General features: G+C 51.4%; 1 protein-coding gene across 1 annotated transcript; it reads right to left on the bottom strand.

Moving 5' to 3' along the window:
- Positions 1–283: 283 nt before the first annotated feature.
- DMRT3 (doublesex and mab-3 related transcription factor 3) lies at positions 284–15,189 on the bottom strand. Its single transcript, XM_072806738.1, has 2 exons — positions 14,736–15,189; positions 284–2,052 (listed from the first exon to the last, which is right to left on the bottom strand). Exons 1-2 carry the CDS (start codon positions 15,187–15,189, stop codon positions 1,082–1,084), a joined length of 1,425 nt encoding a protein of 474 aa, XP_072662839.1. The 3' UTR covers positions 284–1,081.
- Between the last annotated feature and the right edge of the window lie 5,105 nt (positions 15,190–20,294).

Genomic DNA, 20,294 nt, shown 5'->3' with positions numbered 1-20,294 from the left:
ACAAAGCGTTCTCTGACATTGAATAGGCACTAAGTATCTGCCGAAGAATTAGATGAATGAGCAGAGGGACTGAACTGAACTCTGTTCTTCGCCAATAAATTCTCCATCTCCCTAAATGCAGCCCCCCAAACTTTGCCATCCCTATCTCTCACTGAATGTCCCATTTAACTGATACCTTGATTCCTGATCCATGCGCTGGTGAGTAGCTTTGACATCGAGTTTCTCTCTTTAGAGATCCTCTTTCCACAAGTAGAAATGACATAAACGAAGATCGTCTCCTTAGTTTATTTTTTTTTCTAGAGTCCTCAGCATGCTACATTAACCTGACAAAGCTTAATCTTGTGTTCATTTCACAATACATTTCATGCAGTTCACAGCTGTGATTGGCTTTACATTGACATTATGCATGTTTCAATTCAGCCATGTGAAAAGAATAATTCTTAATGGGAGTTTGTCTCCGAAAACTGTCCAAGCTTAAATAAGCATGTGAGCGGTTCACTCTATTCTTAAGTGCAGTCTCTCTCTAAAACGCAGGAAGGATTTTTAGCGTAAGAATATAAGGTCCCTGTGTATCGTCCATTTGCAACCGAACCACTTGCTTTATTTAGGTTTTACAAATCCTGAGGCATCCTCTTTTACAAAAACCGCATTCAAGTATACTATTTTCTCGGACATTCCGGGTTGAGTTGAGGCAGGAGCAAAAGCTGACCTTCAGCTTTAGAGATCTCCCCCCACCCCCCACCTCCCACATCAATCTTCGGTGGCCCCGGCTTTCCCAAGACTATTCTTAGCATCAGACCCTCTTTTAACAATACACATTCAGCACTAAAGCCACAGAGCAGAGCTATTTGGCATTTCCCAATGAAGTGCAAGAAATTAAATAAGTTATGTTTTTATTGCTAAGGTATATAGCATCGAGCACAGTCACTTTGTCAAACAGAAGGAGAGAGGGTATGCACAGGAGGTGGCCTCTCTCCCCGCACAGGGGGAGGGCAGGGGGGGAGGGGGAGGAGGGGGGTTTCAAATGCACAGAAAAAAAAAAAAAAAAGGTCACCTGGTCACACCCCCCCAGCAGTGCGCTTTAGGAGGAAGTGTTGAGTATTCTAGAGTCTGAGGAGTCGGACCTCTCGTCATAGTCCTCCTCGGCGTAGAGCGGCTGCTTGGCCACGATGGGACAGCCGTCGTCGGGGAGCGAGATGCGGGGGTCCTCGGGGGCGCGCGCGGGCAGGACCGGGGAGCCCCGGAAGACGCCGGCGGAGTTGGCGGGGAAGGGGCCCACGTACTGGGACCTCAGCTGGTACTGCTGCTGCAAGGTCATGGTGTTCCACAGGGTCACGTCGTTGGGCAGAAAGGGGCTCGACTGGTTCCTGGCCAAGGTATTCCTCAGCATCAGCGGGTACCGGGGCGGCTGGGGGAAGGGGTGCTGCAGGGGCACGGCCAGCGGGCTGGGGACCACGTTGGCCGAGTCGGCCGAGAAGCGCAGCGTGTCCGGGACCCTGAAGGCCGAGCCCACGGACCACTTGGAGGACGAGAGCGGGTAGGAGCCCAGGCCGTGTTCGAAGAGGTGCCCGTTGGGGGGCAGCACCAGCGCCTCGGGCTCGGCCGCGGTCCGCTCGGAGGCCGCCGCCGCCGACGAGCGGCTGGACAGCAGGACCTCCACGGCGCCCACCAGGTCCCCCCCGCAGCCCTTGAGGATGAGCTCCAGCACCGCCGGCTTCTGGCCCGGGAAGATCTTCTTCAGCACCTCCAGGGGCGGCCGGTTGGCCTTGAGGCTGAAGGGCAGGGACACGGTCCCCGAGGGGCCCTCGATCAGCAGGTGGCTCTGCTCCGCCGCGCACCTGGGGCTGCCGGGCCGGCTCCCGGGGGGGCCCCCGCTCTTCGCGAGCGCGTAGCCGCCTTCGTCCACCGACACCACCTCGGGGCTCTCCGGGCCGAAGCAGCCCTTGCTTGGGGCCACGTCCGGGGAGCTCCTCTGGTCCGCCTCCTTGTCGCTGAAGCTCTCGGCGTTGTCGGCCGAGCCGCCGCCGTCCCCCAGCCGCTCCTCGGCCAGATCTGGAAAGCGGACAACAGCTGGGTTAATCCTTCCCCGGTGTGGGAGGGCGCGGGAAGAGGAACAGATGTGCTGGGGCCCGAGCCCCGCACCCCCACCCCCCACCCCACCCCACCCCACCCCCACCCCCAGGCCATTTGGAAGGAGGAATGCAAGCTGGTGGGTGCCAACACGCTGGAAGCCTGCTTTTCTTCTCTTTTTTCTTTCTTTCTTTCTTTTTTTTTTTTTAAGCAAGGGCTACACCCAATGTGAGGCTTGAACTCATGACCCTGAGATCAAGAGTCGCAGGCTCTAGGGCTGAGCCAGCCAGGCGCCCCCCCGCCACCCCCACCGCCACACACACCTCCGTTCAGGAAGCTTTTTTAAGAAAAGAAATCCTAACCACCTCACTGGAGAACGGGGACGGAAAAAAAAAAGACTAAAAAAGATCTAGAAATTGGAGCAATTTCTCAGACAGAGCAGCTTGCCTCAAACACAGAACAGTGATGGGATACCTATAACCCTAAAGGATGTGGCTGTCAGGGCAGTAATGATCTAAATGAAGACGCTCTGTAGGTCTAGGGATTGACGCAGCCCAGGGAAGGCCAGAAAAATGAGCTCGGGTTTGTCTCCCGGCTCCTTTTCTGCACATGAGGTGCCTGGTGTCAACTAGGGACATCATCCCACGTAGGGACACCCTATATGGGTCGTGCACCCCATACACACACACACACACACACACACACACACACACACACATATCCATGGAAGAGAATTTTTATATCTTAAATCCATTTCCCAGAGGCAGATTTTGTGTTAAATATGCCTCGTGAACTAGTCCTATGTTTCATCAGGTTACCATGTACCATAGCTAATCAATAGAATTTCCAGAAAGAAGCCTCTATCCACTGAAATCTTTCTTGCACGGCCACTCGAGGGACTGACAGATTTGGTCTCCTGGAGCTTGCAGTAGAGGGCAAGCAAAACCAGCTGTGAATTCTCAATGGTGGGGCAGGTCGCAGGACAGGAAGGAAACGGCTGGAGAGATTTGTCAAACTGCGTCGGGGCATGATCCTTCAATGAAACAATGCGCCCATAACTCCGGGACCATGGGGGTGCAAGAGGTAAAAACGTTTCACAAACTGTTTTATTAGTAAGGTTCATGGAGAGGATTTAAAGATACCTTCTTGAATTATACCAAAAGGAAGGAAAAGCTTCCCAAATAAAGCAGAGATTTGCTGTGAACTAAACCAGCTGCAAATGTCACATTTTGACCTAACACATTACCCCCCCCCAAAGGGCTAGTATTACAGCACAAAGTGGGCAGAAAGGAGTAGGTAGGACTGGTTTGCTTGCAGTAGGAAATGCCAACAGACTTTTATAATAAAAAGAACATATTCTTTATTAGCATGCTCTGTGCAAGGAGATTTTTATCCTTTTGAAAACATTGGCTGTCTCTACTCAAAGCCAGTGTAACTGATCTAAAGATGAAAATTATTAATGACCCAGTTGTCAGGTTGTAAACAATCGCTTTGCCTGTGTTTTCTGCGGCCCTTTCTGAATAGCTTCATTGTCACCTTCTCTGTGGGCACACCTGATTATATTTAGAAAGCCAGCCGGTGAAATTTCATCATAGCAGCTGCAAAAATCTATCTCCTCCAATTTGTTTTTGTTTATTTTAAAAGCCTTAAGACAAAGGCCCGTTTATGAACATTCTTCTAACGTGAGATTTATCTTCAATATAATGGGGAAATAAAACGTTGGTCCTCCACAAAGCAATAAATAAATACCTGCCAAGCAAAGACAAATACGTCTTAAAATATGTTTAAACTGTATCAGTGCAACTTTGAGCCATAAATCTGATACAAATTCACACTTATCCCAAGTTTGCAGATTAATAAGCCACTGCTTTTTCCAATACACAATGTAAGGTTTCTATGCGGGGATCATCTGTAGCCTGCACGTATCAAGCCAACTTTGCTTTCTAGAACAGCTCTGGGACGTGCACAAGACCTGTTTTGGTAAGAGAAACTTGACATCTCCCCTCCTGCAACCCCCTAGGACAGGGGACACAGATGCCCTGTCCTCTGAGTGAATGTGTATTTGTTCTTAAACCAAAAAAGGAAAAACAACACAGAAAAAGCTTCTACAGATTCCCATTCTAAGCAACTAGACCTACCTACATTCTGACTCATGACCCCATGCATACCTCTTGGCAGTTACTCTGTCACGAAACACTTGAAAATGAGTGGACACAGTGACAGTATGTTAGCTCAGCACTGATGTGAACACATAATTGGACTTGGGCCCCTGCTCAGTGGGGCTTGGGAACACAAGCCAAATACACTCCCCAGGGAAATAGAAAATAAAATTATGCTTTAAATACTGTGTATCTCTAAACAGGGTTTTTGAATTTAACTTTAGCTTTCCTTACCTATTATTTTCAGTATCAAGTATCTGTATGCCTGTAATATGCAAGATACTGAGAGAAACAGAAAAAAAGGAAGTGAAAAATACCAGGAAGTGTAAGACTAGCCCCTAATCTGTGGGACTTAGTATCTAGTTGGGCAGATAAGATGCATGGGGATGGAGAAAAGCAAACATAGCCAGAAAGAACTTGCTTTGTATCCAGGATGATACATACTGTACACAAATGTTCACAGTGGCATCATCCGCAACAGACAAAAGGTGGGAGCAACCCAGGTGTCCCCAGTGGATAAATGGATAAATAAAATGTGATACACACATGCAATGGAATATTAGTCTCAAAATGTAATGAAATTCTGACCCCGGGTTATGATAGGGATGAACTCTAAAAATATGCTAAAAGAAATAAGTCAGTCACAAGAGGACAAATACTCTGATTCCACTTATGTGAGGTTCCTAGAATAGACAAATTCACAGAGATTGAGAGTAGAAGGATCATTAACAGGATCTGGGAGGGAGGGGGAGAGGGACAGAATGGCACTTATCCTGTCACTGGTACAGGGGATTCAGATGATAAAAAAGTTCTGGAAATGGACAGTAGTGGTGGTAGCACAACATGGTGAATATTACTCAATGCCACTACATTGTACCCCTAAAAAAAGTTAAAATAGTAAATTTTATATTATGTATATTTTACCACAATAAAAAAAAAAGATAAATATGACACACAGTACACAGCAATATAAGAGATGGTGAGATTTTTTTTTCTTTTTGAAAGCAAGAGAAACTACTGGTTCTTCTACGAAATAAGTATATAAGTACAGCTAGGAAGCTCAAAACTTAGCTATTTTTTAATGAGTGAACCTAAAAGAGGCTTCCTATTTTAAAAAATAACTTTTCCCAGGGTGTGTGGCTGGCTCAGTCCAGGGAGTTTGTGACTCTTGATCTCCAGGTAGTGAGTTCAAGCCCCACGTTAAACGTAGAGTTTACTTTAAAAAAAAAAAATCTTAAATAAAAAAAAAAGATAATTTTTCCCATGCCGGATGAGCTGCAAACACTGAACACATGTGTGAAAAATGTTTTAAGGTCTCTCAACAAACTCACTCTTCCACAGAACACTTCAGTCTCCAGAAGAAAGTGATTCAAAGCACAGAAGTTTAGCCAAAGGGACCTAGAGAATGATGTCCCAGTTAATCTGACACATCTGCCATTACGAAAATGTAGTATTTTTTTTTCCCCAAAATGGCAAAAGATATACAATCCTGAAGTACTGGATAGTGGATGACAAGACTATAAACCTGAAAATACAGAATTCTACTCTTGTGCCTATGTTCCTGTTCTGCAGAACAAGCCACAACAGAATCTTATATGGGGTGCCAGCTTGCTCACCAGCTGTGAACCCCCAGGACTGCAAGGGCCCCTGCCTTTCTGATTTCTTGTGCCACCCTGCTACGTGGCATGCCCAGAGCAGCACGTGCTTCTGGTAACTTCTCAGGGGGAGTGGTGATGGTGGTGGGCTGGGCTGTGCCCATTCATCCACACTGTCTTCTCAGGTTTCAGGGCAGTCGGCCTCTCCAGCTTGGGTGTCCAGGCGATGGCCAGATGGGAAAAAAAAACAAAAAACAAAAAACAAAAACAAAACAAAACAACCTAACAGGGTGTCAGAGGAATGAAATCTAAAAAGTAGAAAGTCAGGGTATCCCAACCAACTGGGCTCAGTGCTGCTGATACCGTGTTCAAAGGGAAGACCTAGACCTTGAAGGAAGCGGGGAGTGGGACACACCCAAGGCTTTTGTGCACCTGAGCCCCGCATAAAAGTCCTCCTACAGGCTGGTGGGTGAGCAAGATCCCTCTCAACGGCCAAGGCTGTTGGGGTTGCAAAGCTGGACAAGGCAAGACTAGCCTCTCACCTTGTGCCAGGAGTCCCTCCTCACCATCATAATTTCTGAAGGGCAGACTGCAGAGCCCCTGCAATTTTGTGGCACTATGGTATCTAGTATTGGATATACAGCTGTACCTACACTGGATGTATTGTAAATTGTTCTATAAATACAGACTTTCACGAGTAATTATAGAGGGTGGGTTTTGAGCTCAGTGATAAAGGGTAACTTAATAATGGGTGTTTCTTTACATCTCTAGGTTTTTTCCCCCCTAAATGAACTTTATGAAATGTTCGTGTTGGTTTAAAACACAAAGGCCTTTCTAGATACAGAAATGTGACACTGCCAACCAACAAAATGAAAAGGGAAATAGTCCCCGAACACTTGACCCTCTTTCTCCTCGAACCTAACACCCTAATTCCTAGGACATAGACAGTAAGAATATACTCCAGCTGATAACATTTTTACCCCTAGCATCTGGGTGCAGGAAGCCATGCCTACTAGTCAAAAAAGTAGAAAGACACAAATTTCATTTGATATTCCAAGTCACCTATTGGAAGTGATACAATCTGTTGTTTCTAAGGCTTAAACAGACAGGTATTTTTAAAAAGTCTTACTACTCACTCTTCAAATTCATATTTTTCGTGATATAGACATGCTCCTAGCCACCCCTAAGCTAAACCCTTCACTCGGGTCAAAATATGTAAAAGAAGTAGATATTCAATTAAGAAGGAAATTTTTTCTATCAATAATATGCTACCAACTTCAAAAAAATACATAAGCCTTAAGATAGCTACAAGACCTTTTTTTTTATCCCCTTTTGCTACAGACTTTAGGGAAAGAAACTGAACACTCACACAAAAGTGACTTCCAATCTAAAACTACAGTTTGTGGAGTGCCTGAGTGGCTCAGTGGTTGAGCATCTGCCTTCAGCTCAGGTCATGATCAGGTCCTGGGATCGAGTCTCACATTGGACTCCCCACAGGGAGCCTGCTTCTCCCTCTGCCTATGTCTCTGCCTCTCTCTTTGCGTCTCTCATGAATAAATAAAAAATCTTTAAAATTAAATAAAACTATGGTTTGCAATATCTTTCCTCCTTTAGAGGACTTTTTAAATATGAAAATGTAGTTACATATATATACATTTTAAAGACCTAGGGATCCCTGGGTGGCACAGCGGTTTGGCGCCTGCCTTTGGCCCAGGGCGGGATCCTGGAGACTCTGGATCGAATCCCACGTCGGGCTCCCGGTGCATGGAGCCTGCTTCTCCCTCTGCCTGTGTCTCTGCCTCTTTCTCTCTCTCTCTCTCTCTGTGACTATCATAAATAAATTTAAAAAAATTAAAAAAAATAAAGACCTAGGTATTCATTTCAAATAGTTTGGTAAACCAACCACACATGTGAAATAAACACAAAAATGGAGACTCTTTCAGGCTTCAATGTGGTGGGTTTTTTCCATTCTATCCCATTATACCTACAAAAATATTATATTGAATGAAAACACAAAAACATTGGCATAGAGAGGAACATTTCCTAGAACAAAAGTCACTGGACTTTTTTTTCTTTTGAAATCATGTCATTTTGGGACGTGGATTGTATGGCCTCTTATGCTGACTTGAGCTTTAGGGGACACACCTCTGAGTGTACCCTGATGAGTGGTTTTCTAAGCACCCAAATCTTAAAGCAATGACAGGGAAAAAGCCCAGGCAGGACCTGGTGCTTCTAGAAGAGACCAATGGCCAGTCAGAACGCTAACAGGAGACACACGTTTTTACATTTCTGTTATCTTTATCTCACACTAGAAGTGCTGAATCATAAAAAAAACAAACAACAACAACAACAACAAAACCAAAACCTGAGTGGCTGAAAATCTAAAGTACAGCAGGAAATGAGTATCAGTGGAAAATCTTTTTCTTTCTGGGTTGGTGAGGGTTGGGGGAGGACCTGTGAAGAGTACAAATCGTCACGCTTTGCTTTTTAAAAAATCATTAACATAATATAATAACATAACATAATCATTAATAATATATGGAGGAATCAGGATGGTTCCTTGGGATCAATATTTGGGGGGAACACTGCTATAGAAAGAGCAGAACTTAAGAAAATAAAACTTGCAATGGTGGACTTCGTACATCCTGCAAAAATTGAGTTTTGACCCCTTCAGTGACTCAGGAACGCTTTTCAAGAAGCAGGAGAAAAATCATCTATAAATCCACATGTTCATTGGGAACTGACAGAAATGCAGCTCTCTATTCATCTGTTTAACAGAAACCCTTAAGTCTCTCACCATGCCCCCAGCACTTATTAGGTAAGATTACACAGAGCTGATCAAAACATTGCCTCTTGGTCACTGAGAGGCTTGCAGTTTAACTAGTCTTCTGCAAAATTTTTCCACGTTATCCGTGCGGTTGGTCATATTTTACATTAAAACACAGCAAATCACCTCAAGGGCCAGCCGCTGGGCAGGCTAAGGTGTATTCATAGGGTTCACGCTGTTGTAAACATTGGCACGTAGAGACAATGGTTGCAACAAATACTCATATTGAACTAACAGAAGTAATAAGCGGTGAGAGCAGAACACCAATCCCAGCTCCGTAAAACGTACGCCTGCCTGGTCACTGGAAGCAGAAACAGGGATGAGAGATTCAGTAAAGAACTGACCCGTTCTGAATGTTCGGTTTTCCACAATACTGTTAATTTCGGTATTGTAATACTGTTAATTCAGTTGACTGTGCTTGTTTTTTAATAGCTGTTTAATTAGAAAATAAAATGGAAAAAAAACCCACCAAGTTTTTTCGTTTTAGCTTCTTTAGAGAAGAGACAAGGGGGTGACTCACTAGCCTGTAGGACGCTGGAGAGTGACATGACCTAATCCCAAGGTGATGGACCTGGGAGGACCAGTTGTTCTACTACTTGGGCCCTGATCTCTGCCACGAGCTCCCATGCGTCCCTCACTTCCAGGCCCACTGTGCCATTAGGGCCACGCGGGACTAGACATGAAAATCCAGAGATCAGAGGAGCCAGAACAGGTTAAAAAGCCAAAGAAAGGAGGAAAACAAGAGGGGAGGCAGAGGGGATGGAGAGGGAGAGGGGAGAAAGGGAGGCAGGCAAATAGATTAGGAGCTCCATCCTCTTCTGTCAGGAAGAAGTGCAACATTTCCAGAACGGGGCTCCAAGTCCTCCAGGGACATTGATTTATGAAGATTTACTCACTTTCTCTCTGTAAAGCTGTTAGCAGAAAGTGCTGACTGGCCACAGCAAAGAATTTCTCATCAATGCTCTTTGATTGTATTTTGCAAACAAAATGCCTGTTGCTTGGTAACATTTCACTTGAGCCTGACCTTCCCCGAAAGTTATTGCTATCAGATTCGATTTACACTGTCCTCCTGTGATTACTGTAATCTTTTAAACCCGGGAGTTCATCCATCAGGGAAAAGAAAAGTTGGTTGTGTAAGTCGAGAGCACAGCTATCCACCAGATTTATAACCCAGAGGAGTGTGTTGGGGGGGGGGGGGGGGCTCGTTCTCGGATGGCAGTGGGCCTGTGGTGGCCAGACATGAGGGGATAACACCCTTTTTTCCTGTCAGCCCTGTCCTCGGCACCACAAGAGGATCACCAGAGGCTCCCCAGAAAGAAAGAGAAGCTGGTGGATGCCCCGGAAGACCCCCACACTGAGGGGCGACTGGCGCTGGGTGGGGACTGCCTAGGCCCAGGGTGGCCAGATAGGATGCCAGGACACCCATTTACATTCGAACTTCAGATGAATAACGAAAAGCTTTTTAGTTGCAGTATGCACCCTGGATTATATTTTTTAAAGATTTAATTTATTTATTCATGAGAGACACAGAGAGGCAGAGACATAGGGGGAGAAGCAGGCTCCCTGCAGGGACCTCGATAAGGGACTGGTCCCAGGACCTGATCATAACCTGAGCCCAAGGCAGATGCTCAACCACTGAGCCACCCAGGTGCTCAAACCATGCAATATTTGACATCCTTTTTTTTTTTTTTTGGCTATTTGCACATTTTTTGTGCTAAATCTGGCAACACACCGAAGCTGAAGCTCCGGAGGCAAGGAGGCAGCAGGGAGGGAGCAGGAAGGGCATGGGGGGCTGCGGGCTCCTGGGCCCTGTAGTGCAACCCCCAGAGTGAGCCAGGAGGGAGCCTGTAGCACCCGAGCCTATGCCTACGAGCTAGCTGGCCGTGTGCGCCTGTCCTAGGGCCCCGCTGCCCCCCCTCCATGATGGCCCGCCCCTGTCCCCCTCCGGACCCTGCCCAAGCCCTCTGCCTGCACCACCTGAGCTGCGCCATGGTTTGGAAGAGACCATGACTTCAGGACCTCAGGACGGTTTGCTCCTCTGCATTTGGTTGGTTTTGTGTTTCCAAGCGCAACTGAAAGCAGGTTCCTTGCCCCAAATCAAGGTGTCTTAAATAACCAGATCCCATCTTTAAAATTTGTAAACCCATTTCATGAATGACTTTGAAGTCTTTCCCGCTTTTTCGTTTGCTTCCGTCCTATCATCACCAGGATTTCCCATTACGGCCTGGACTGGTGATCCCGTAACAATCATGGTACTAGCAGGTGCATCTGTCTCTTTAAATAATAATAATAATAAGTAAAAGTACATTACTTAGGAAGCAGATGGGACAGGACCCAATCAAGCTGGAGCAAAAAAGCACAGAGCTGGCATTAGGTTGCTAAGACAGGCGGAGCAGGAGGTAAAACTAAATAGTTTTCCATAATCACCTGACTTCTCCCCTGCCCTATAGGTCTCTTGTTTGCTCCTTTCCAGGAGACCCACTCGTGAAGGGAGCTCCTGCTTTCCTATCTGATCCTCTTCTTCTGTCCTAACCAAATACGCTGGTTTTTTTAAATTTCTTTTTCCTTTAAGAACATTTGAAGGAACTTGTGTACCTATTCATTTTGTAGACAAATGTAGGAAGTATCTATAGCCACAGGTCTTTCCTTGCACAGCTCTAGGGGACCCAGGACACTCTCCTGGAGCGAAAAGCTGGCCGTGGGGGAAGGGATGAGAACACAGGTATGTAACTTTAGCTTCTCACCTTGGTCCTGACCCTTAACTTTCCTCAGCTCTAGAGCTTACGTCCTGAAAGTCTGGCTTGGCTGGTTGAAGCTGCTGACTCAGATACAGTAAGATCTGAAAGAAGCTGACACTTCCCAGGCTATTTTCATGGGGGGAGGCAGGAGGGTGAAGAGGCTGAAGAGGGAATTTAGGAGAGTAAGTGAGTCAATGCTACAAAGAAGCTAAAATTAGAATCTCAGGCTCAATCAAAATTTATTACTATGAGGCCGTTCATAGACGAACATCAAGACGAACAGCAAGAGAAATGTACACCCAGAAGGAAAAAAGAACGCTCCAATACAGAACTAGAATTAATAACATTAGACTATGAAAAATTCTCCTTCAAGCCACTGCCACCTTGGAAAGGATGCTCAGCGAGCTTACTACACTCTTGGGTTAAAATCACCCTCATTCCTTTAAAGAATCTGAAGCAGAGTTTTAGAGATTTCTTTCAGCAACAGAACTGAATTTTGGTGTTAACGTGTCACTCCCCTAACAGGGTGTTTTTCTTCCAGCAGTGTCCAAGAAACATACCCTTCTCTGGGGCAAGTGGTTTTTCTCAAGGATTTCTGGAGAGGTAAAAGGACTCCTGAGTTTCTGCACCTGTGTTTGTATCCAACAACAAAAAGGCATATGTCTTCATAGCTATGTACAAAAGAGGCCCTTTGCAAAAAGAACCAATGGCATTTTTGACATAGATCTCACAGACAAATCTGTAGAATGTGCCAGCAGGTATTTAGATTCCTAATGGTCTGTGAGCTTACGGTACATGTGGACCTACTATTCAAATAGAGCTTTACTTCTCTAAACATAGTGATCTATTTGTCCAGGATGGCATGTTACATACGTTCCCAAAACAACTGCAAAAAGGCATAATACAGACAGTAACTGGGATTCACATCTAGACAGTTTTCCCTAACTTAAACTCAAAAGAAGCTTTCTCCATATAAAGCATTGCATAGAACCAATCCCCTTGTAAGCTTGCCTTCCTAATGGGAAATAATTATCTCTTCTTTTTCTCTCTCCTCCCACCTTTGGATTGGTGATTGGCTTTTTTTTCCCCTTAAAGAATGGAATTATGGGGTCGAACCAATGGAAAGAAGAGAACAAAAGTTATATAAATGAATATGCATAGTATGCAGCCTGAAGAATTGGAAACTAGGCTTTTTGGTCTCTGAGGGCTCAGTGCTCCAAAGCCACCACTCTGACCCCTCCTCGTGGTAAATCCTAGTCTCCTTTTCAATCCCTTGTTTTTCAATTTGGAAGGCTCAGGCGATCCCTGAATAATTGGTTTGGAGTCAGAGAGCACGCACCAGGTCTGGTTTGTCCAGTTGAAATCTGCCTCCCTCTTTTATTCCCCCAAGGCGTGCTACCGCAGCTGCTACCCCGCCTTCCTTCCGGCTCCCACTACCCCTCCTCCCCTGGTTGTTTGGGTTTTGCGACTCTTTAGAAACCTTGAACTTTGGCTATCCCAAAGACTGGTTTGAAGACTGAAGAGCACAGAATGTGAAAGAATGCCCTCTTGGACAAAGACTCCAGAACCCAATGCCCTTGGGGCGCTGCTGGGCAGATGGGCCACTGCAAAATGCTACTACCCTTGGCCTACGCAGACTCCTGCTCTGATGTTGGGGAAATGAAGACAGAGAAACTGGAAATGCAAAGGTTAAGGAAAGCTAGTGGCAGGGATCAACTTCTAGAACTGAGACACAACTCTCCTAGTTACTCATCTTAACTTAAAGGAGAAAGCAGAAAGAATTTTCTTGAATCTTCTTTCTCCCCGCCTCCCATTTCTCTATGGCAAATCTACACATACAAAGAGATGAGAGGGACAAAAGATTGACGGGGCATGTGTGTGTGTGTTGGGGGGGGCAGGTGCTCATTACTCACAGATATGCTTATACCCTACTTTGGATTAAAGAGCCACAAAATCCATGTTCAGCAAGCTGTCCTCTGCCATAAAACGCCCAGGCCTACTCTTCACGTAAGATGTTCTCAGAGCTTCAGACCTGCAGAGCATAACTGAGCAATAGGACAGCCGACCTGTGCCATCCATGCTTCCTGTCCACTCACTCGTGAGTCTGCATTTCCCCAGCTCCATACAGCAGTCCAGTGCTCCCCGAAAGCATCTTTCCAAAAGCCAGGGTTAATGTCTTTTTTTTGGGGGGGGGGGTGGAGAGGAGTGGTGTAGGCAGAAGCTCTATCACAGTTCTACCTACAGGAGGGCTCTGGGCCTTCCAGGGTCTTCCTTTCCCAAAATTTTAGCAGCGCTTCTCTCCCCCTTCCTGGGCAGATGGGGCTTTTTTGCTTTGTACATCTGCCCCAGCCCAAGGGAAACACCAAACACACATCTACTGAATCCCAGCAGCCAAAAATCAAAGGAGCACTTGGGCTGGGTAGGATGACAAGCTAGAGATTCCCCAGGAGGAAAGAGACTCAACCTGGGCCTGCAGGCCTGGGGAGAAAGCAGATGATGGAAGCTGGGAGGTGGGGTGTGGGAATACAGGCACCTCCAAGACTCTGGGCAGACCCACCCTCTCTACACAGCCCAGCAGAGGAGGAAGGGAAGGGGCGGTGAGAGCGCCTTTGCTCTTAGCAGCAACAGGCCCACCACACCTGCCTAGAATCAGAAAGGGCTGGGCAGAGGTGTCCTCCGCCGCCATAGGTCAAGTTTTATTTGTTTTTCTTTAAACCACAGAGACAACCGAGGACGCCTGAGGAACGGTGGTAAACCATCTGGGCAGCTCTGCAAGCTCCGGGTGCGGGTGCGCCAGAGTCCGGCCGCCACCGGTTCAGGAAGCTTTCTGGCCCTTTTCAATGAGGCTGCTACATGGGGCTTCCTTCGGATCGCAAGAAGCTGGAAGCCACAGCGCGTTACTAGAAAGGCTTCTGGGTCACTCGAAGTCCCCGGCCCGCGAAGCACGCCCGGCTCGGACTCGGCCAAGCCTTGGCCTGGGCCATTTACCTGCGCCCACCTGTCCCAGCCTCCAAAGGCGAGGCCCTCGATGCTCGCAGCCTGGGAAGCCTGGCCTCGCCGTGGGGTGTGCGCCCGCGTGGGTTTTAACTTGGTCCCGCTTCGACCTCTTTATGTGCCGGCCGAGGCGACCACGTCCCCCCTTTTTACCTGGGGAGCCCGGCTTCCACCGGCTCGGGGTCCGGACCGCAGGCCGGCCTGCGCCCGGAGAGTGGGGACCGGCTCGGCGGGGTGGGGCGAAGGCCCGAGCACCTCCTCCGGTAACTGGAAGTAAACTGCGAAGTTTCCTCCCGCGCGGCGCCGGCGCCCGCGCCCGCGCCCGCGCCCGCTCCCGCCCGGCGGCTCTTACCTGGCTTGGCGAGGGGCGCCTGCAACGCCCCGGGCTGCGGCTCCGAGGCCCAGCGCAGCGCGGCGGCGGCGGCCAAGTCCGCGGCGGGCCGGGGCGGCGGCGGCTGGGACGGCTGCGAGGTCTGCGGCGGCGGCGGGGCGGCGGCGGCGTCCCCCGGCGGCGGGGGTCCCGGCAGGGCGCGCAGCGAGTCCGGGATGAGGCTCTCGAGGCTCTCGTTGGCCTGCTGCCGGCGCAGCGCCACCTGCGCGGCCATGACCCGCTGCCGCTCGATGATGAGGATGCACTTCTCGCAGGTGCAGTCCTTGAAGCGGCAGTAGCGCTTGTGGCCCTTGAGCCAGGACAGCACGCCGTGGTTGCGGCAGCGCGCGCACTTGGGCGTGCGCTGCAAGGGCGCCCGCGGCGGCTGCGACACCGGGCCGCCCATGTACAGGTAGGGGGAGCCGTAGCCGTTCATGTCCGGGACTCCGGGAAGGGCGGGCGCGAGGGCGGGCGCGAGGGCGCCGGCCGGCGGGGCAGGGAGGCCGGCCCCGGGGCGGCCCGCGGGCGGCGCGGTCCTCGGTCCCGCAGCCCCGGCGGCCGCGTGCGCTCCGGGGCGGCGGGAGGCGCGGCTGCGGTCGTCCCGGGCCCCGCGGCTGCTCGGCAATCCCGCCAGCGGCGGCCTCGGCCCGCACGTCCCCCCCGGCCGCCGGGGCGCTGCGGCGGCTGCGGAGAGCCGGCGAGAGCTGGGTTGAGGTCTGAGCAGCGCGTCTGCAGCTCCCGCGCGCGCCGGCCGGCCCGGCACCTCCTCCGCCGCCGCCCTCCCCCACCCCTCCTCCCTCCCTCCGCCACCCCACCCCCACCCCACCCCACCCCACCCCCGGGGTCCCGAGCTCCTGGCACTCCCCGCTCCCCGCCTTCCTCCTTCCCGCCCGCGCCCCCGGCGTCCCTGCACTTCACCTTCCTCGCCACCTGCCGCCAGGCCACTCGGGCGGGGGGCGCTCACGGCCCCCGGCTCCGAGCTCCCCACGCTTTGCCCGACTGCGGCGCTCCGGGGACGCGGCGGGGCACTCGGGGCGGGGACGAGGAGGACCGGCGGGGGCGAGGCGGGGTGCCCGGAGGCCAGTGAGGTGGCCGCTCCCCTCGCCCCTTCCCCTCCCCGCCGGCCGGATTTGGCGGCTCCGAGCCCGAGGCCGCTTCCATCCTCACCCCCGGCGGCGGAGAGGGCTCCGCGCGACCCGGAGCCTCCCGGAGCGCTCGGGGGCACTCGGGACTCGGCCGGAGCCGCGAAGCCTTTTAAATGGGGGCGAGCCAGGCCCTGCGGCCACTGGCAGGTGGATTGGGGTTAGGCCGGTGGAATTGGTCAGGAAATTTTGGCTTTCCTGAGTCCCTCTGGCAACAATTTTTTTTTCTTTTGCTGCTGTAGAATAAAATAAATGTTTATGAAAACCTGCTGGCTCAAGGATGACAATCCATTTTGCAGGCTATTTCAAAGGGGAAAACAGGCCTTCCCCCACCCCCCCAAACCCTGGCGTTGATTTTGTTGCTCTACCCTCCTCTTGTTTTATTTCTGTCCTGGAAGGCCAAAGGCCGGGAAGTGCTCTTATGGAGGATCTGTTCAAGTGCACAGCCTAAACTTTCTGACAGCTGTCGCAGGAGCCACGTTAGCGCCCCACAAGTTATGGGATGTGATGGTCTCCCCTCTGCCCTGCCCCACAGCCATGGTTACCATCAAACCGAGGTCTGGAGTCATCCAATTCAAATTCCCACAGACTCAGTGACTGAGTTATGGATAAGGGATGGGGCCATCTGCCCCCCACTCCGCCCAGCCCCAGCGTCTTTGGGTAGGGGGGCAAGAGCGCCCTTGCACAGGATGACAGCATCACACTTTGTTTAAACTGTTATCCGCTTGTCTCTAATCTATGAGTACTAGTTTGGCCTCATGCAGACCACCGCTAGAAATGCACAGGGAAGATTAAGCAAACACACACACACACACACACACACACACACACACACCACCGCTGGAAAACAAAGAAACAAACGAAAACAGGAGGATACTGGGTAGCACCACAGTTCAGTGCAAAGCGGGGGAGATGGGAACCTTCGTTAGGGAGGCTCCTGAGAGGACTCTGAACTCATCTCCCTGAGGTCTGAGCGAGTCGAAGTCAAGATGAATCCGCAGCAGTGGCCAACCCTTTGGCTGCACTGCGCCCCTCGTCCCCTCGGGGAGGCCTTTTTCTCTCTGCACTGCCCTGAAAGCAAACAAGCAACAGGAAACGTCCTTCTGTGTTTGCTGTGAATTCAAGGAGAATGTCGCCAGGCATTCTGGCGGCCAACTCTCCACCCCAAAGGTGATTGGAGAAGGGAGGAGGATTGAAAAAGTTACCCGGTTGTGTGCATTTCCCTCGAAGCCTATAGCTGACCCCCTTTGCAGACTAGTCAAGGAGTTGGGGATTGATGGATGCTGGCTTGGGGGGGCGGAGTAGCATGCGTTAGTGTTAGCCTTGGGAGGCCTCCCCCTAAGCTGCAAGGGCACCCACCCTTCCAGCACCTCTCGTCCCTTATCCCTTCACTCCCATCTCCCAACCTTATCTAGGAAAACCCTAAAACACTACAGCTGGAAGGAACTTCATAAGCTCTGGGGACTGGATGCTAAGGTCACTGGGACCCCTGGGGGCCAGAGGCTAGGAAATGCGAGTTGTTGGTGAGTCCCTTCACGTAAAGAGACACAAGGAGCAAGGGGCGTCTAGAATGACACTGAATCTTGCGGAAGCCTCTGGACCTCTTGGGAATGCAAAGACTTTAGACTTTTTTCAGACACGCATCTCCCAATCTTCTCCAAATGGTCAGGAAAACTAGAGGGTATAAGTAAATCAGGAGTAAAAGATTTTTTAAAGGACAAGAAGAGCTCTCAAAACAGGTTTGGGGTGGTGGGGGCGGCATTCCCACCCCCAAGACGACCTCCTTTCCTCCCTCAGTCACCTAGCCACCCTATCCCTTTGCCACTCAAACAGTCTGGCATTATTTGGTCCGGGGCCCCGTTTCACTCCACTGCACATCGGGGGCTGAGATCTAAATACTCATTTGATATAGCGCAATAATCCTTTTCTCATATTTGATGGGAATGTTTTCCATATCCCAGTATTTGACAACATCTCCCTATAGGAACAGGTTTGTATTTATGTTGGTAAAATGTCCCCTGCCTCAAAGTCTATTGTAACCCAACACCTGACAACCCCGAGTCCCATTTCTGTTTGCAGAAAGGGTTTATTCAAGCACATAATGGGATCCCAGCAGAAAGCCTTTCAGAACAAGGGGCTATGGTAAACTTCACCACATGAACTCCGTTTCCAGGGCTATTAAGCTTTTAATTGGAAAATAGCAGAGGAAATTTCAAGGTGACTATAACGTGTTAGCAGTTAGTGTGGAGAAGAAAAGCCCAAGCGGGAATGAATGTAGAAAGCATATGGTCCGAATCACGTTTAGGAGGAGCGGCCTGTTCTACTAAGTCCCCGCCACTTAGGCACTTCTGGGAAAAATCATCAAAGACATTGGAAAGGGAGCGAGGAGGATTACAAGTTAATGTAACCTCGCTAGATTGGATCCACTCACGTTCTGCGCTGGGTGGTGCGTGCGCTCAGGCCACAATTAACTAGGTAAAATTGTGACAGGTTATTAACAGCGAAAGCGTGAAAGATAATGGGCGTATGTCGTCGTCTTTCTCTTGGCGCACAATCTCGTGGTGCGTGCATATTTAAAAGCTGGGAGTGCAGATGCCCTCGCTGAGAAGCCGAGGATGTTCTGACTCCAACCCCAGGAGTCCTGGTAGATGTTCCTCACCGCAAAAAAAACAAAAACACAAACACACACACACACAAAAACCCCACTTAATCAAAAGGACAGTTTCACATTGTCCGGGATGTAGAATGCAGCAGGAAATTTTCTGCTTTGCTGGATTCTCATGGAGGGGGAGGTCAGGGTTTCCATTTTCCGTTTTAATCGCCACCACGGTGACGTTGGAGACCAGGGCGTGCAGAAAGCCCCGAGAATGCAGGAAAATGAGCTCCCACTCCCGCCCCCACCCCCGCCCGCGCGTGAACCTCTCGGCTCTCATCCCGTCCGCGCCTCTAGGCATTGCTGCTCTTTGGCCAGCTTCGAATTCAAAGTGGGGAACGAATGTCCGGTGAGGCGGTGGGGCAACCCGCAATCGGTTTCTTGAGGTGACAATAATGCCCTTGTTCTCCCTCATTTAATTGGGGAAGGACTCCTGCGCACGGCCCACAGCATCCCCGTAGCCGGCCCGGCCGGCGGGCGCGGCGCACAGGACACAGGCCGCGTGCGGCCGGGGGTGGGGTTGGGGGGGGCGAAGGAGCTCGTCCCGCGGGCCGGGAGACGCGCCTGAGCAGAAGGCTGGGCCAGGGCGGGCCTGTCCCCACGCCAGGTTGGCAGTGGGCGACCCGAGCTACTTAAGGGCCTAGGCCTTCTTACGTAAACGCGGTGTAGACCAGCCCGCGAGCCCCGCGTAGACTGTGCAGGTGGCGCTGCTCGCTCGAACCCTCGGAATCAGGGGCTCCTGCCTGGGCACGAGCGCTCCCACTCGTGCACAGGCCTCAGACCCAGCGCCTACACCAGGCCGCCCTCCCCCATCCTTCGGGGTGGGGGTGAGGAGGGGTGGGAGGTGTCGCCCCAGCTTTGCTTCATCCGAGGGGCCCGCTGAGCACCGACCTCTGCCTCGCGCTTCGCAGGGCGAAGTGGAAAAGCGCGTCCTCGCTGCGCTGCCCACGGGGCCCGGCCCGCGGCCGCTCCCCCTGGAGGCCCGGGGCGCGCGCAGGGGCTGGGGCTCTCGGACCCCGCCCGGCAGCCGGGACAGCAGGGAGCCGGGTCAGCTGGGGGCAGCGCAAACCCCAGCAGCTTTCTGAGCGAAGGGGAAACACCAGGCGCTCTCCGAAGTGGGAGCAGCGCGGACCTCGGAGCACTTAGGAGATCGGGTTTCCCCTGCGACGTTAACCTTCAAAACAGAACTAAAAGGACGAGGAAATCTTCTCAACTGCTCTGGGCAACCCTGGGGGACACAGGGAAACTGTCTCCAGGCCGGAGCTCGCTCTCGCGGCGTCGGTGCAGCGCCTCCCCCGAGCCAGCCGCGCTTCCAGGACGCTCTCCTCCTCCTCCACCCCCGCCCCGCCGGCCCTCTCGGAACAAAGCCGCGCTGCAGAGGGGGCGGGCGGCTGTGCGGGATCCCGGGAAAGGCGCCCCAGCCCGGTTCTGGGGCCCGGGGCCGGCCGCGAGCTCCACGCACGGAAGCCTGGGTGGGGCGGGAGCGCGATGCCCTCCTGGGGCGCCCCACGCCCGGGACCCAGGCCCAGACCCCGACTCCCGCCCCGCTCGGAGCCGCGGGGGAGGGGCGACTTCCGGAGCTCCGGGCCCCGCCCCAGCACCCCGCGCCCCGCCCCCGGCCCTGCTCGCCCCGCCCCCGGCCCTGCTCGCCCCGCCCACCTCCCGGGGCCGCGGCGGCCCGCTCCCAACTGCTGCAAAGTTTGCGGGTGGCTCGGGGCTGCCGGGCGGAGGGACCCGGGCGCGGTA

Source organism: Canis lupus, chromosome 1 (assembly GCF_048164855.1).
Source record: "Canis lupus baileyi chromosome 1, mCanLup2.hap1, whole genome shotgun sequence".
Classification (NCBI taxonomy): Eukaryota; Metazoa; Chordata; class Mammalia; order Carnivora; family Canidae; genus Canis; species Canis lupus.
The sequence above is the reverse complement of the archived record's forward strand: the minus strand, read 5'-3'. Positions and strand labels throughout refer to the sequence as shown.

Excerpts from the sequence above, each read along its gene's own strand:
- DMRT3 (XM_072806738.1), bottom strand. The coding sequence starts at position 15,189 with ATGAACGGCTACGGCTCCCCCTACCTGTACATGGGCGGCCCGGTGTCG. Across the intron at positions 2,053-14,735 it reads GGCGCCCCTCGCCAAGCCAG|ATCTGGCCGAGGAGCGGCTG; the intron begins GTAAGAGCCGCC and ends TCCGCTTTCCAG.